General features: G+C 42.4%; 2 protein-coding genes across 9 annotated transcripts in view; both read right to left on the bottom strand.

Annotated features, from left to right (window-relative positions):
* The window catches only part of rgs12b (regulator of G protein signaling 12b), a 43,659-nt gene extending 38,885 nt beyond the window's left edge, over positions 1 to 4,774 (bottom strand). For 2 of the 5 annotated variants that reach the window (XM_031754370.2, XM_031754379.2), the window contains exons 1-4: positions 4,457 to 4,774; positions 2,104 to 3,404; positions 1,742 to 1,981; positions 502 to 1,476 (exon numbers count right to left, since the gene is read on the bottom strand). In XM_031754370.2, the coding sequence (XP_031610230.1) occupies positions 502 to 1,476; positions 1,742 to 1,981; positions 2,104 to 3,165 (2,277 nt within the window). In that variant the 5' untranslated portion in view covers positions 3,166 to 3,404; positions 4,457 to 4,774. Of the gene's footprint in view, positions 1 to 501; positions 1,477 to 1,741; positions 1,982 to 2,103; positions 3,405 to 3,789; positions 3,935 to 4,456 lie in introns of those variants that run through there. The other 3 variants (XM_031754356.2, XM_031754362.2, XM_039613316.1) reach the window with 2 other exon arrangements.
* A 1,089-nt stretch (positions 4,775 to 5,863) lies between these two features.
* Positions 5,864 to 17,310, bottom strand: part of htt (huntingtin) — a 32,257-nt gene continuing 20,810 nt past the window's right edge. Inside the window, exons 54-66 of one of the 4 annotated variants that reach the window (XM_031754325.2) lie at positions 17,112 to 17,266; positions 16,872 to 17,011; positions 16,679 to 16,764; positions 16,365 to 16,495; positions 16,113 to 16,245; positions 15,723 to 15,878; positions 15,418 to 15,608; positions 14,546 to 14,660; positions 13,855 to 14,068; positions 10,874 to 11,087; positions 10,481 to 10,643; positions 9,865 to 10,025; positions 5,864 to 8,952 (exon numbers count right to left, since the gene is read on the bottom strand). In XM_031754325.2, coding sequence (XP_031610185.1) covers positions 8,739 to 8,952; positions 9,865 to 10,025; positions 10,481 to 10,643; positions 10,874 to 11,087; positions 13,855 to 14,068; positions 14,546 to 14,660; positions 15,418 to 15,608; positions 15,723 to 15,878; positions 16,113 to 16,245; positions 16,365 to 16,495; positions 16,679 to 16,764; positions 16,872 to 17,011; positions 17,112 to 17,266 — 2,073 coding nt within the window. In that variant the 3' untranslated portion in view covers positions 5,864 to 8,738. The remainder of the gene's footprint in view (positions 8,953 to 9,864; positions 10,026 to 10,480; positions 10,644 to 10,873; positions 11,088 to 13,854; positions 14,069 to 14,545; positions 14,661 to 15,417; positions 15,609 to 15,722; positions 15,879 to 16,112; positions 16,246 to 16,364; positions 16,496 to 16,678; positions 16,765 to 16,871; positions 17,012 to 17,111; positions 17,267 to 17,310) is intronic. The other 3 variants (XM_031754338.2, XM_031754330.2, XM_031754348.2) reach the window with 3 other exon arrangements.

The raw sequence follows: 17,310 nt of genomic DNA, 5'->3' as shown, positions 1-17,310 counted from the left end.
GCTACTGCATAATAAATGATCTGATACTGGAGCAGTGAGGGATAAATAACATATCAATTCACTTGTACTGAGTCTAGGGATAGAGCCAGCTGGGTGCTGTAATTATCTAGTGACTTTCAAAACAAGCAAAAAGTTTTGTATCAAAGTGAAATGATACTTTGATTACTGAAGGAGTGAAATTCTAGGCCTTGAGAAGACGATGCCCACGTGGATTTATAGCCTTAATAAACTGTCGTTTTGAACTCTACACAGAATAAATTTCAACAACAGAGATGTGCGATGGGGGATGCCAGCTGCATACTGGGCTTCTCATCTCGTGGTCAGTTTTAACACAACTCTCCCAAAACCTACAAACGGACACTGCACAGCACTTCAGGGAATATCAAAAAGTTATATGACAGATTTGGTTATGTAAATAAAATGAATACACTTACACAAACTAAAACTGTTTATCAAGAATTTTACTAAATGCAATACTTTTAAAACTTTCTTAAAACATACCTTTTTCTCTCCCTCTTTGACATTCCCTCCTCGTTTCTTCTCTTTTTCACTTCTCTCTGCTCCTGTCCGCTCCCTGTCTCCTGTACCAAATAACTTCTTAGCCCACTCATCTTTCTGAACAGCCAGACGGTGGGTGTGGGGATGTGACGGAGGTGGAGGCTGGCTCCCTCCAGGTGGTGGCAGGTGGTCTCCAGGCGCCAGCGGAGCGCGATAGCGGTCGGCCGGGATCTTATTCATCGGTGGGGGCAGGGTGCTGCAGTTGGCAGATGACCATCCGTCAGTGGATTCTGCGTAGGATTCCTGATCGCTGCTGAGGCCCTGGAGGTGGCTGTGGTGGTGCTGCTGACGCCAGTCTCTCAACACATGGACTGGTAGCCACCTCTGCGGTTCCACCCCTACTGCTCCTCCAGCCCCTCTCCATTCTCCTCCCCCAACAGCTCCTCCCCGCTTCCCTGATGAGTAGTGGTGTGGGTTGACCCCTCGTGAGTGCCTGACAGGGACATCAGGGTGAGATAAGGGGAGAGGGTGAGGAAGATCAGCCAGGTGGGGGTCATTACGATAGTGGCCATTTCTCAGCGTTGGAGGAGGTGGATGAGAGGCTGCTGCTCCCAGGGTGGGACTCCAAGCCTGCTGCGATGACGGTGGGCTGTCCCAGTGGCGCGGCCCAGAGACGTGGTTGTGATTTGGAGGACCTCCAAGGTCAACTAAAAGCACTCTGTTGCTCTTTTCCTCTGGTAAAAAGTTGCCAATCCCACTATCGCTGTTGCTACTGGTGCTGTGGTTTTGCTGGGCATCGTTGTCTGGGTCATGGAAAGCACGGGCGCGAACCCCTTCGATGTTGTCTCCCATGTCCCGGTAAAGGACAGAAACAAACTGGAGGAGAGGCTGAGAGCTGGGTGGGAATTCCAAGCAGCCACCTGTGTCTGGGTCAGGGGTACACTCAAAGCCAAATCTTCTGGCAACACCCAGATGGACCTGAGGAAGTAACAGTTACTAAGAGTTTGTCCTACTGTAATGCAATACAGAAAAAGTAGCTGCTAATAAATCTTTGGCTTATAACCATTGCTTCGACAAGAACAAATTACCCTAAGGTTCACCAGATTTAAGATATATGAGTAACTTCTTGAGTACTTGGTCACTGTGTTGTAATATTACCTATGCCATTAAAAAACAAAACAAAACAAAAAAACAGACATTCTGCAGATATTTCCTTCTCATCAGTTTAAAATGTAACACTTACTTGGTGGTGACACAGATCTGGGTCCACAATAAACACATGACAAGAAGTCCTTAAACTCCCCTCGTCATCTCGTGCAATGCTGAAGTGCCTATCATCATGGTTATCTGTAGCTTGCATCGTTACCAGTCCGAAGAATCGCCGGTCATCGGGACAGCATGCACTGAAGGCTAGTTTTTCTGCAGGATAGGTGGCCAGGACCTGACCTCTGTCACTGCACAGACGCACACTGTCATGCATAACCTGGTAGGATATAATTAATGCATGTTACCAAACTTGATACCAGGGAAAATATGGTTAACAATAATAACACAATCACATTAAAATTAACAGAAGGGGGAAAAAAAAAAAACCTCCACTCGCACCTTCATGAGGACCAATGAATGAATCTTTTGCTCAGCCCGGAGGCGCCTCATGCTCCCTCTGATGGCCTGCAGACTGTCACTTTCTAGATTTGTGCCTGTGGAAGCAAGCTCAATGGAGCCCAGATAGCCAACAATCATTCCCACATTGAGGATACCCTCACTGGGCTCTAGGCCCAAGTCGCCCCCATCTCCATCATCAACATCCTGTTCTTCATGGTGGTGAAGGTGGAGATGCCGAAAGTCTGATTCTAGGAAGACCGAATCATCATTCAGAACTTGGGCCATCTCCTCTTCAGAGAGGAGGTTTGGGTTGCTCTGGGAACGAGAGGAATTCCGATATGCTGGGAATTCAGGATCAGACAGCGGACGTGGCTTTGATGAGGATGTACTAACCCCAGGTCTCTCTTTGTCTGAGCTGCTGGAGGAGTGGCTGGAGTTCTCAAAGATCATGTTAAAAATTCCTCCAGACTGCAGCTCTGCCACCACCTTCTCTGCCCGGTTGATGCCCAGCTGCTTAGTGTCCAGTTTGGGTTTGTACCAGCCTCCACGGGCTCCACAGCCTGACCTGCTGTTGTTGTTATTGTTAATACTGTTATCGTAGAAACCATCCAACTCATCATCACTGGAGCATGAGTCCAGGTAGGATGCCGCCATTGTGTTGCTGCTATGGTGACGACCGCCGGCAGAGCGTTGGTGGTGTCGCCTCTGACGTTCTCCCTCAGCGATTACTAGTTTCAAAACACCAGAGCAGCGTCCGATCAGTTTGACCACATCTTCGTGTGACGCCTTGGAGACGTTGATGTCATTCACAGAGAGGATGTAGTCCCCAGAGCGCAACCCCACATAGTCAGCAGGGCTCCCTTTCAGGATGCAGCTAAGGACACAAGGGCTTTGGCCTGACAGCGTAAAGCCATACCCTGTTCTCCCTCTTGCTACCTCCACAGCCCGTATACGACCCTGCTGAGACTGAGGGAAGTTCAGACCACTGCCACCGACGGGGCGCCTTTTGGATGACACGTCCATTTGCCTGGACATTGTGCCAGGAAACTTTCTCTTGTCCATTTATTCAGTGAGTTTCAATTTACATTTGTCATTGTAGGTCCCTAATCTCTACTCAAGCAAGAATGCAGCGTGCCTCCAACGTCTTATCTTCTCGTCAAGCAGCCCTGGTGTCAGTTTGCTACGAAAAATGAGCAACAGTTCAAAATGCAGCAGGTGGGTGAGAGCCCAAGCCTCAGCTTTGGCACCACCTTGCTAGGCCTCCCATCCTGGTGTCACCATCTTTTCTCCAGGCAGGTTACCTAAAGTACAAAAGAACAGAACCAAATCAATCATGACCGATTTCTTAACCCTAACATGCTTAACATGTTCTTAACATGTGGGCTTCTACACCAAATATGCTCTCCGGCCCATGTAAAGTGTTTTATCAGATCACTGGAGGTTGGGGACGACACAGCCACACCTATAAAGGCTGCAGTCACCAGTTCTGTCAGGTAGATCTACAGAGACCCAGCCCAGCACACCTGTGCTGTGGAAAAACTTCACGGCTTTCTCCTTTTTTTTCCCCCAAACAACTTTCGCTTTTGTTTACGTCAAATAAAAGCTCAGTGTGATAAATGTGAGCACATATGTTTTAAGTCTTGTTAGAAGGACACTGACATTAGCTGGGACTAGCTGACGCGTTACCGTTAGTTTAGTTAGCTGTGCATGCTAGCAGAGTTATCCCTGCTTGAACGGTGCTGTGAGTTAACACCCCAAACAGCGCGTTTATTACTTTACGCTGAGAAACGCATGCTTCTTCTCAGCTTATGGAGTTACTGAAAGTTTTCTCTTTTTTTTCTTGCCGTGACTCGCTGTTCGAAAGCGCATCCACCCGTGCTTAAACCGTAGTCCCGCCCCTCGATTTCCAGATCTTTGGAATGTCGGTACGTAACCGTGGCAACGGCGGCGTACACAAACTTTCCCATCTTGTCATTGGCTACCCCAGTTGTCAATCGGATAGCGAACAGTTATGCGGACAAATTGACAAAAGTTAGATAGAGAAATCACAAATAATAATATAAAAAAAAAAAGTACTAACGGTAGACGATTCCACAGGTGTCAGAAACGCAGCGGGAGAGCGAACTCTGCAGCTGCTAGCTTGTTTAATCACGGGGAGGTTTATTGGAAGCACAGCACATTATCTGTGTGTTTATCAGCAGAAAACAGCACGAAGCGAAAACAGCTGGCTGAAGTGGTTGTTAAAAAAAAGTAGGGATGGCTAAGTAAGAGGTGGATGCAGGTCTTTTTCATGTTCCGACAAAGATGTTTGGAGCAGACGGTTCACTCAACACGAGATTAAAATCTGACTTACTTGTCGGTGTCCGGCGGTGATGCTCCCCGAGAAGTTTCCATAGTTGCGTAGCTAAGGTTAGTTGGGTAAACTCAGGGGCGATGGGTAAACAAAAGAAAAGGCTGCACCATCTGGCGAAGTAGCCTTAAGAGGAGGAGGACTGGAGGAGAGGGAGGTGTGTTTAGAGTGGGCAGCGGAGGAGGGTGTACAGATGAGAGGAGGGGGGACTTTAACAGCCGAAATGATACAGAATTAAAGTTCACCAACTTCACAGCCATGTCATTTCATGTAACAGTGCGATCCAGTCGATTGAACTTAACCAAAACCCGCAATATTGTGCAATTTGAACTAAACCAGCCAGAAATCTGCAAAAGTGTGAAGTGTGCAAAAAGCCAAACTATAACATCCAAATGTGTTCTAAACTGGAACAAGTTATAGTTCACTAAACTTAAAAAATAAAAGCTAAGGGTGTGTGTGGAGCGTGTGGGGGGGGCACTATGTCTACATTACTGAGTCAGCTGTCTTCACAAAGAACTGTATTTTTATTTTTTAACCCCGAATTTATTAAATATTTAGCCTAACAAGTATCCTACTTAGTAATTAAATTTGAAGTTTAAAAATGAAACATAAAAGGAGTAAATCCACCAATTTAAAAAAAAGATTACACATATAAAAGTATAATAGATCTGACTGGAACAACTGGTTATAGCACACCAGACTTGCTGCTTTAATGCTTTAGGCTTCATCACATCTCAATGTGGCTCCACTAATGTGCAAAAAAAAAAAAAAATGCTACAAAAAACCCCCATCAGTTGTCAGCTACTACTCTTTCAGATGATGTGATGTAAACTTCAGCTATAAGAAGCATCTACAGTTGCTTAACACCTGTGCCATCCTGATTTCAGTGCTTCACAAACCATATGGCAGCTGCCTAGTAATCCTGCTAATATCTTTTAATCAGGACCACCCATCTTAATGATGCCCGTAAAACAAGAGCATGCTTTCATACAGTGTGGTCTATAAAAAAGGAATTTTACTGCCTGGCTTAGAAAAGGAAATTGTACAAAATGTGATAACTTAACTGTGTAAGTGGTCAGTTAGTTTTACGGTGTGGACCTTCACATGAGCACATCTCTCAGTTACATGTGTCCCCAGCTTGGCTTGACCGCTTTCTGGTTAATTGAAGCTGGCTGGCAACAGCTTGTTCTTTCTGGATAAGACGAGGACGAGGCAGAGCATTTTAAACGTCTGTCACCCGACAGGTTGATCGTGTTAGAGACAGACACACAAGGGTCCTGTGGGTACAAAGCAGCCATGACTGTAATATTATTATTTGCAAACACATAGAGCACCTTCAGCCGGTTTACAGTCAGAGTTGTCATGCGTGATTTACAGCTCTCACTCAGCAAATGAAATCTCAGAGCGGGATTACATGTTTAAATAATTTATTTCTACAACAGATCATATGCAGTGATTAATCTCTTTGAAATATTAAAATTAACAAATACACAATCTCTTCCAGTCATATTTTTACAGGCAAATGTAAATAAAAGAGGAGAAAAAAAAGATGTGGACACTTCAGGTTCTTTCAAGGATCCTGCCTGAAGAAAATGTAAAGAAAAGCATTTCATTTTCAGTCTACCACCTTGAGAAACAGGATTATGGGAAATAGTTGCCAAATTAGGCCAAGTGTCAACATACAAATCACAATAAAGACCTTGGCAGAGGTTTCAAACCATGATTCTCAGCTTTATCCGAGAACAGTGACTACATTATTTTCTGAACGATTTATTCCTAATGTGGAACAAAATAAAGCCTTCACTGGAAGCGTTAAATCAGAGTAACATGAACTTTGTTGAGAGCCCCAAAGCCCATCTCCCCAAATCACAAAAGACCTCTGCATAATCGCATTATCCCCAGCAGGGGTCCCCTGCTCTTTTCCTTCCAGAGACTAGCTGAAAAATCTACATTTTTATCAACCGCATTTTTGAGTTTTCCTTAAACGTCGAAAGTAGTGTGTAGATTAGAAAAAGACTTTTCCCATCATCTTCAATTTCTCTCTCCCCACCCCAAGAATTCGAAATGACTTTGAAAGCAGGACTCATTTAGGCTCCTTTAATCTGCTTCAGCGAGGCCTCACATTGGAATTTCAACAGCTGCAGAGGACTCTGTCATTCATTGTGTGAATACATTATTTTCTCATGATCAAAGGAAACCAGTCACCAGCTTTAAGACTGGTGAGCGGTTACACATTTAGCATACAAATCACTGTGATGTTTACTTTTAATGTACTGCAGCACTCATTGCGTATAAAGAAAGCGTCTAACATCAACATCAAAAGAACTTTCATTTTTCACTTAGTTTTTTTTTTTTTTTTTTTAAGTGCCGTGTGTATTTAATATTCTGCACAAAGACAATGAATGATGAAGCATTTACCGCTTTTTAACTGAGACGAAACAATATTTTAAAGCTCAACAAAAACCAGACAAAGAACTCCTGCTGTGACGTGGCACCGCTATGCTACACTTCCTCATCTGTTGATTTGTCAAAGCTGCTGTTGGTCGCTAAGGTTACAAGGCTCCCTTTGGATTGTGTTGCATCTCTTCCACACAACAGTCAACCGTACCCATGGAAATACAGTATTAAAGACAGAAAATAGCCGTAATGCTAAGCATGCTTTCAAGCTTTCAGTGTATAAGACAAACATATATTCAGTCTTTTATCTAAGGCAAGTGTATGTACAGAGTAACAAAGCCCAGCACGCTCCCAGGCAGCTCGAGGTCAAGTCTTTAATAAAACACTAGAAGCTTGCAGCTTTCCGCATTCTGCCGATTATTCGCTCAGTTTTCATTTTCTTCTGTGCTCGTGCGCGTTAGGACAAAAGAAAATGGCATCACATTATCTTACCGTCTAAGTCCTATTGTTTTTACACAGTTCTCATTTCATCATGCACCATGGCTTTTATGTTGCTATACAATTACTTTTTACAAGATATGAAGGTGACTATTTTACGAGGACTGTAAATCATTTCCAGTCTTATTACAACAATAATATAGTCACATCTTACATCCTGAGAATTAACAAAGGTACAAGAAAAAGACAGGTGGAATCATTCAGGTGCACTGAGGAGCAAACAAGACTGCAATAAAAACCAACAAAACAACAACAACAAAAAGACTAGACAGACGTAAGCAAGGTAATAAAAATCAAAAGGGAATCTTTTGCTCCCTCTGCTACTAGTTAAAAAAAATAAAGAAATGAAGACAACATCACTGCAATTTTGATAATTTTGGTATTTTTCCATGCTTGACAGTTTCCGCTGTTATGTCAGTGCAGATATATGGAAATGTGGCCGAGCGCTGGTTATAAGTTAGGTAAGTTTTTTCCCCTCCCTTACAAGCAAAATCCATAAACACCTTCTGCTGGGACAAATTAAACTGCAAAACCAATCCCCTGGGAGAAAAAAAAAAGCCCACCAAAAAAATAAACAGACACACACACACACACACACACAAAACTATGGCTATTAGTGCTCATTATTCCTAAAATATTTTTCGATTTAACTGAAGTGTGTGAATGACCACAAATAACTTAAATACATAAAGAAATGTACTCATTGACTTTAAGCAGGCGTTTCTGACTTTTACGTGTCAGCCCATTGTCAGCATCCTAACCAGACCTTAAGCACATGACTCACTGAAAAATAGATGCACTGAAACTTTAAATACTTTTCTATTTTTGTTTACTTTACTAACATCACAATACTCAATCCCCACAAGTTCCCACAGGAAAATAAACTAATCCAATTCTTTATTTGATGATCGTCATCTTCATGGGCTTTTTTTTTTTCTAAAAATATCTCAAAAGGTGCTGAGAGGGAAGTGTTGAAGGTGCAGTCATGTCTCAAGGAATCATCTGAGGGGAGTGGGTGGGGTCGAGTGGGTGCAGTCTTCACACAGATACAGAAGCTTGCTGTTCCTCTTCAGAGAATGCTCCTTTTACATTTAAACACAGCCTAATATTGAATTCAGGTTGGGGTTTTTTGTTTTTTTCCTCCTCCTTTTAATACTTGCTCCACTGAATTTGTTGCCGTGGGTTCAGTAGTTCTACTTATCTCATTATCATTGAAAGGGCAGAAAGGGATGAAGCTACAGTAGTTTTTTCCTAATAAAACATTCTGTTCTTACCCTTAGTCACAATTCATCCAGGAATTATAAATAGAGATCTAATTTCTCACCCTACCACACCTCACTTGAAACCACTTTTCTCCTTGTGCTTCCATGCCCTTCTCTGTCTGTTGCCCTCAGAGTGATGTATCCTGATGGACTGACTGCAGACAGCCCAGCAGCTGGTAATAAGGGCTGCCTGGCGAGGCTACAGTCTCAAATACTGACTGGAAAGCTCTGCGGTCCAGCTCCTCGTCAATCTGATGCCGGTAGAAATCCATGGCCACCAGGCAGAACAGGTTAACATCCACCACCTCACTGGAGCCCATTCGGCTGATCACATGTGGCAGTCTGGTTAAAAGCGGGTGGGTTAAGGACAACAGATCACACTGTCTGCAAGCATGTGTGCTGCATTCACACATCTATGCTACTTAATATAAAAGCCCAGTGGAAAAAAAATATATATATATATAATTTAGAAACATTTAACTGTCTTGTAAATAAGACAGTGTCAATGGGACTACTTGTATAAGTAATAGGTTAAAAAATAAATAAACAAATATTTAAATTATTCTAGCACTATAGTTAAATGTTTATTACCAAAAAATGTGTATTTAGTAAAGTTCTGCCAGTGTTTGCGAAGATGTGATTCTTGTAACTGACAAAAAAAAGTCACCTTCAGAGTCACCACAATTCACTGACCAAAACAATGTGATCTTTACAATCTTTTTGCAGAAAACGGGAACTGGAGCTGATATTGACATTTTTGTTTACATGCATTAATCTGGACAGGACCTCACCAGTTCAAATACTACTGTAATAAAACACAAAGTAATAAATTGAGGCAGCAGTAGGCAAGGTAAAATTACTCTTTGAGTATATCAGCTTCGCTTCCTTGTCAGAAAGAGTTTCTGATGATAGTGAAAATGTTCTAAATATAATTGTACACTTAAAGTGGCACTGATTACTTTTAGGATGTTTAAATCTATTAAACTGCTGACCATGCTGTCATTTCTCCTGGCCCCAATGCAGGTAACACACCAAGTGTGGGTCAGAAGCTCACAAAAAGAAGCTAAACTATAATTATTTGATCACAGTTCACAGAGTAAACTGCTTTACTAAAACATTAGAAATAATTAAAGTAAAATGTTGTTACAAATCACTGCAGCACTGAGACATCAGCGCCTGCTGCTTCTACCACCACCCAGCCACTCCGGTCCAGTCTCCTGCTTGTGAGATCTTTTACATGGTATGTAAGGATACAGTGCTGAGATCCACTGGGAGGTGGAAGCAGACACAAAGAAGCAGGAGAGGCTCCACATGGCCATGGCCACTGGTGTCCTCTGAGTGAAGTTGGACAATGACAGGAGCACCCAGTCTCGCACCATAGAAGACTGGCCTGTAGCGTGGAGTGTCTGGAAAACCTGCATATGAGAGCACAGGAATAGGAAATTTTTAAAAAGTTGCCGTTCTGTTACATTTCCAGCATGAAGTGGTTTTTAAATCTGTGTCTGTAATTTACAAAGATCTGAAATAAAGAATGAGTATGCAAGATTTATACTTTATAATGAAAGGTTAACTTTTCAATATAATGCATCATTGACTTATTGCTCTCACTCTAATTCAAGTGTTACTAACTGCACTGAAATGTACCTTCATTTACATGTTTGGGGAAATAACAAGAACTCACTGTATTTGTTCCAGCATGATGTTGTAAATAGGACAATGGGATGTGAAAAACACTTATAGTGCAGCACTTGTGTGACCAAAGAAATAAATGAAACAATTAAAAGCCTAATGTACAAGTTTTTAGTTTTTTAAAAATGTAAACATTTTGCTTGTTTTGTTGATGTGAATGTACTCTTGTCCTGCTGCTGACCTTGTAGACGACTGTCGCCATGAATTGCGGATAAGGCTGCTGATTAGACAGGAACTCTCCGATGACCTTGTTCATGACGTCCTGTGGCGGAAAGAAGTCATCCAGAAACTGGGGCAGAATCCTGGACACCACACGAGCCTCACTGGGTAAACCCTTCCTTATCCTGCAAACAGGAAACACCAGAAGAAGAGCAATTGAAGACTGGAAACAAAATAAGTTACAAAAGAAAGTCAATCTGTTGCGACAATCTGATCAGTTTTTAAAGTAATAAACTAACAAGATTTTTTTAAAGTTTCATCTTTCCAACTACAAAAGCTTTTTGAATGATGGCAGATGTGTGTGTGTGTGTGTGTGTGTGTGTGTGTGTGTGTGTCAGAGTGTAGCAGTATGTACCTGTCAAAGAGCACAGAGACCCTCTCCATGGCAACAATGATTGACTCGCTGTCTGGGGCCTGAGGGTCAGAATGGGCGGGGCGGCTGGCAGGGCTGGCTTTCTCCTTGCCTGAAGAGAAACCAACATGACCCGCCGTGACGCCCACCGCCTCCGATACAGCAGAGTCAACCTGACCTCTAACCCCTGTCACGTCTGAACCCGACGTAAGCACAGCTGAGAAGACGAGAAGGGGGGTGGCACCGGTTGAACCAGTGGGGCAAAGGTTAGAGTGGAAGTCGGGAAACTCATATCACAAGATTCAGATCAGAATTTTGTTCATCTCAAACAGAAAATTTGTTAATTTATGGGAGCAACTTTAAGTCAAATGACATTCTTAAGTTTTTTTCTGTAAGTGACTGGTGTTTAAATAATTTGAGGGAATTTAAATGCCATGCTTCCTGGGTACTCACTGCTGTGGCCCAAATGTGCTTCAGTTTGTACATACAGCACAGAGAGATATACAAAAATTTATTAAACCAGTTTGCATTTAAAAGAGCTGGGGTTTTGTCAAGGAATTTACTGGCTAGCCTAAGCAACAGAACTTCACATTAGTGTATTAGCATAAAGACGAGGGCACGCTAAGAGCTGGTGGAGTTAGTAAGGTCCAGCGTAAGGGTTAGAGGTAGGTATACCAGAAGTACAGAGTGTATAATATCTATTACATGCAGGAAGCAAGCAGGTGTACAAGCATTATGTTCAAAATGAAGAAATGCCAACTTTTAAAAATGCAGTTATGCTGTACTAGAGACATAATGAATGAAATCACTAACAAAAGGTATGCCATGGTTCTTAGTGAGAATGTGTTATTGGTGGTAGCAAGTGTAGAAAGGGCACAGGTAAAGAGCACAATGCAAAACTGCTGGTGTATTTGTAATGATTTGGTTTCAGATAAGGGATGAAGTGAACCCAGTAAACATTTTAATTACAGGATTAGCGCTGCTGTTTTGGACACTAGAAACACGTTTTCTTTCACTCTACCTGAGCTCACTATCTCAGTAATAGCTCCGCCTCTTTGCTCTTTACAGTATTAAACAGACTCTGGCTCAACGTTACACTGTGCTAGTGTCATAATCACTGCTGCTGATGTGTTATCAATGCTTTTGTTTAAAACTGGGGCCTGCGTGGGCTTAATGTTGTCGGACTCTTTATTCATATGCTGCTCCTAAATACATTTGTATCACGTTATCAACGTTTACATTATTTAACACATCAGCACGCTACTGTGCCGTTCTTTAAATGAAGCATCGAAGCACAAAAAGAATTTGTGTCAGGATTTTTTTATAATCGAATTATTCAAATTACTTGATGAATTGTTGCTTCCCATATTATATACATATACACAGACCAACAACGCAATACGAGGTGCTTGCTATAGCAGCATGCACAGTCATTCATAAGTTTGTCAGTTAGCCATTTACTAGGTTTAGAGACAGCTATGCAATCCTCTCCACTTTTAGCCTATAGATTATTAATACTTGATTAGATCCCTCTACATTCTTGTTTTCTAACTAACCATCGCAAAGGCAAATCATTTGTATGTGGGGTATGGGGTCTGACTTTTTGAGGGGGACAGCACACATTAGGGGTGGGCGATATAAACGATATACGATAGAAACGATATAGATTTGGCCAACGATAGAGATTTTGACTATATCGCGATAGCGCATGTTGATGATGTCATCAAGCTGCACCTGTTTTGGTAGAAAGTATCACAGCGGCTACAACCATTATCATCAGTAAATTATGTTCTTCTAACTGAAGTTTGGCCCGTGTATAGCATCCTGCTATGCAATTGCATTTGTCCCTGACCACCAGAATCCCTCACATTAACTTTTATCGAGTGGAAAAAAAGTTGACGTTCATCCTCCAGCTTCACTGTGCTAGTGTTATGCTAACATAGCTGTGTCGCTAGCAATCACGTAGCACAACATTATATACCAGGTAGTCCAACTTCGGTAACCCTGCAAACGCCACTGCTGTTTAGTGTTTCTGTCTTCACTTATGTTGGAAGTGGTAGCAGAGCTGTACGTTTTAATTAGTTTCAAAAATCTCTGTCAGAACATGGTATGAAATGTTTAGGTGTAAACTAGCGAGCTAACTTCCTGTTAACTTCTAACTCCGTTAAATTTAATAAATTCTGTTTTCATGGATGCATGGATGTTAAACTTAATTGTTACACCCGATAAAGCAGCAACGCTGATGATTTAATTAAAGATGAAAGAATTTAGACTGTTTTTAACTCTCAGTGTTTGTTTGACTTTGGGACCTGAAGGGGACAGAGTTTTGGACCCAGATTACTCCTCACTACGGCAGCCGTAATGCTCTGACAATCCATCAAGCAGTCCATCAGCAGGCTTACCAAAGTTGTACTAAAACATTTTTTAACAGATTTCTACACGCCAAAATCGGTTCAAGGTCAGTGAGCACAACCAGAATTCATACATAAGGCACACTCTCGATTTTTGAGAAAATTAAAGGATTTTAAGTGTGCTTTATAGTGTGGAAAATACGTTATACAGAAGAAAAGATTATATCGTGATATATATCGTTATCGCACATGCTTCAAATTATATCGCGATATGAATTTTAGGCCATATCGCCCAGCCCTAGCACACATTACATAATTTTAGTAAGAAGAGGGTCAAGGATTAGTCCAGAGGGATTAAATGGGGTTAAAAAAAGCTCACTGTGGCAAAGCATTTAAGTAGGAAACTTGAAGACCTGCAAGTTTATCGGTTTCCTTAAAAAGACCTGATGTAAAGTATTACATCAGAGTTAGCCAGCTAGCTTGATGCTATAGCAGGTTTGGAGTTGCTCGGGAATGTCAGCTGCAGCAGCACTAACACCAGTCCTAATTGTGCATACCAGTGATTAAGCCAGCATGCCAGCAACACATTTTTGATGACGTTAAAGTTAACAGTCATGTTAAAGCCTTGCTTACCAGTATACATGCAGGTAAGCATGAGGCCTAGGGCAGCCATGGCTCTGTGTGGCGATGGCATGTTAACTCTATCCACGCTGAGTTTGACCAGCGCTTCTCCATCCATCCGTGACAACTGCTCTGACAGAAGGAGGCGCTCCAGACCACGAAGCACGCAGTGATAGATGATGGAGGGAGTGGAGTCCTCGCTGGCTGACACCATCACGCCACATAACTAGAAGACAGAGAAGAAGAAGAAAAAGAAGACGAAGACGAAGAAGGCATTATTAGAAAGTACAAAAGATAAAGGGCATATGGCACTAAATCAAAATACTTTTTTTAAGATGCTTAAATATATACATATGTTATGTTTTTGCTTTCATTTTATTGTGCAATATGTGAGCTTCCTGCAGCCATTTTCACTTCTGAAATCTGGACAGCATCAGGAGAATCAGATCAAGACACAGGAAGGAGGTCTGCTTCTTGTTCTCACTACAGGAAATACTCTGGTTTAAGCAAGGATGCTGCCTGGAGAGAGTGTACAGGTGGCAGAATACATGACATCCTCTCAACAGAGGTCAATGTGCCACACAATTTCCTCCATGCTCACATGCACACAGTCAGACATCAGTCAGACTTTGTACTTCAGAGCTAGCAGGGTAAACATCATTTACTGCCCAGCTGTCAGATAATTTGATTTATTTTACTTTACCTGTATAATTCCAGCCATAAATTCAGCTCCCACATCTAGAGGGTAGTTCTCCATCATGTAGAAAGCCACTGCACACATCACCAACACATGCTGCTGGTTATGCAGGTTCACACAGCTGCAGAATAGAGATGGGCGACACACAGCAAGTAGAAAAAAATCATTATAATTAAACAGAAAAATATAAATTCCAGTGGCTACAGATGAATGCCAACATAAAGTAAATGACAGCATAAAGTGTTAATAAGATGCTGGGCTAGAACAGCTTCAGTAACAATAATCTCTGTAACTCCAGAAGTGTTTCCGTAATGGTGAGAGTTCTAGCTAAAACGCAGGTCCAAAACATCCCATAGTTGGTAGATCCGCTGGCAGCAAATGCTACAGCGTGTGAGTCATACCATTTCTATACTCCAACCTGTCAGTGATACTAGAATGCCCCATTGTCATTCTGGAAGACAACACACATTATCCCATGAAGCATTTCTATCTTCAAGGTGATCACTTAGTATTAATCTCCTTTCGGTCTACAGATGGATTTAACCCTGCAAGCAACTTGGTGCATTTAGCAAAACAGATACCCTCCCGATAGGAGGTCGAGAGTTCAGGTTTTCCTCTTAATCCGCCACTGTCTGTATTTATCTGAAATGTAAAAAGCAGCAACTAAGGGCCAACAGTTGCACTGGACTCTTGGTTCTATCGCTGTATTAAGCTGGATGAAAACTAATTAATTCACAGATCCTCTTACAGAGGAGGAAGGTGGGGTGGTCACACACACTGACATTAGACACATTAGTTCCCAAGGCTCTTTCATCAATTTAGCTCATTAGAAGATGAGTTAAGGTCAACGTCTGCACAGGCATGACATTTATACTCACTGAGCAACAGCCTTGAGGTTGGATAGAAGGTACTCAGAGACTGTGGGGATGAGCTGTTTAGCTGTGTCATCCAGAAGGTCACATTCCAACACATACAGCACCCCATGCAAGGCTCCCATGCGGCTGGGAAGGTGAGTGCTGCGCAGGGTCGTCTCCAAAAGGCGACACACCGGCTCGGCTATTACCTTGTCCTATAAATGTAAATATAAAAGTTTTATATAGTGGGAGCAGTGATGTACTGTTATATTGACAACTCAAACACATCTTGAACCATCTCAGGTCCCATCACACACAGCTCCTCTCACCATGCCCAAAACAGCTGCCGCCTTGCAGATGGCCGGCACAAGGTACTGATTCAAGATCTCATCCTCTGGTGGATGGTGCTTCTGCAGCTCCATCAGGGTGGAGAACATCATATCAAACTGGTTCCTTTCTGTGAACAGATCCGACACTGCCAGCAGCTACAGGGAACGACAAGAGTGTATGATCAGCTGACAGAATAAGCATGGCTTTGGTCACAGGCTCGTTTTGAGCCCCCAGAACAGACAGGGCGGCATAAATTTTAATGTGTCTAAATTAAAGAGTAAAGTTTCACCTAAGTGTATTCTTTCACATCGGTGAAGGAAGGTCTACTGGTCTTTAAGAACAGATATTTGGGTGAATGAGTGAAACTAAGCACATGCATCATATCTCACCGATCGGACCACTTCACTGATGAGGATGGTTGGGGTTCTCCTGTTACTTGGAGAGCTAGGGATCAGCCACTGGCTGTAGAGCTCCAGGAGAAACTGAGAACATGAATGAATATCCACGCCTGCACGGTGTTTTCTGAAAGAAACACAAACAGTCAATTAGAGTGTCTCATCTTAACGTAGTTCTACAAGATGCCTCCTGTGCACTGAAGGAATGTGTACACGTATGTGTAATGTTGTGTTTATTTGACTAACCTAGAGTTTATAGGAGATAAAGGTGGGGAGGTGGGCGCCGGAGTGTCTGCCTCATCTTCTTCATCCTCACCCCACTCTTCCTCCCTGAGAGGCGTGATGTTGTTACCCAACCACACTGAATGGATGGAGACCTGGAGAGTGACATCCCAAGTAAAAAAAAAACAAAACAGTAAAAAGAAAAAAGAAAAAAAAAGACATATTCGTTCGCAATGTTAAAAAAAAAAAAAAAAAAAGAGTAACTGTTGTCCTGCTGACAACATATATATTGTTCCTAAAAAGCTCCATTACAGTTTACTCTTTCCTATGTTTCCTACCTGCCCCAGTTTGTATTCCATGTTGCCCATCTCCCTCTCTGTGTTGATCTGAAGCAGCAGTTTCTCATGGCTGATCAGCGTACCTGCTGAAACAAATAAGTCAAGCAGTTACTTTACAAATACATTTTAAGAAGTGGTTGATGACGTGAAAGAGTTGAGGCTAATGAGAGTGTGACTGCACTTTTTCTATTACCTGCAGAAGCTGCTGATAGTGAGGGCACAGGATCCCAGGCATGGTATGGGTGGTATGTATGGACGTTGTCCCTTTTTGACACAAGCGCCTGAATCTCTCTCTCCACCTCACCTCTAATCACTGCAAGTTTCCTTCCAAACCTGAGCATAAACATTAGCAAAAGGGTAAAAAAAAAAATCAGATTGTCACTTGCTCTTTTTAGGCAGCTGCACAGTACACAAATATTATCTCCGTAACTACCGTGTTTCCAGGGCTTTTAGGCTCTTGTTGCGAGGCTGCTGTTCCAGACAGCTAACTGCTGGGTTGCCAGGAGTGGGAAGGGTCATGGCACTCAGCACCAGGCTGGTGATGGCTTGCACTGCTAACACATTCAACTGGGTACGCTCCAAGTCCTCCTAGAGAAAAACGGATGAGAAAGACATGCAATAAGAGGGCAATG

The sequence above is a fragment of the Oreochromis aureus genome, linkage group 6 (assembly GCF_013358895.1).
Source record: "Oreochromis aureus strain Israel breed Guangdong linkage group 6, ZZ_aureus, whole genome shotgun sequence".
Classification (NCBI taxonomy): Eukaryota; Metazoa; Chordata; class Actinopteri; order Cichliformes; family Cichlidae; genus Oreochromis; species Oreochromis aureus.
This window is presented reverse-complemented; position numbering and strand designations above follow the sequence as displayed.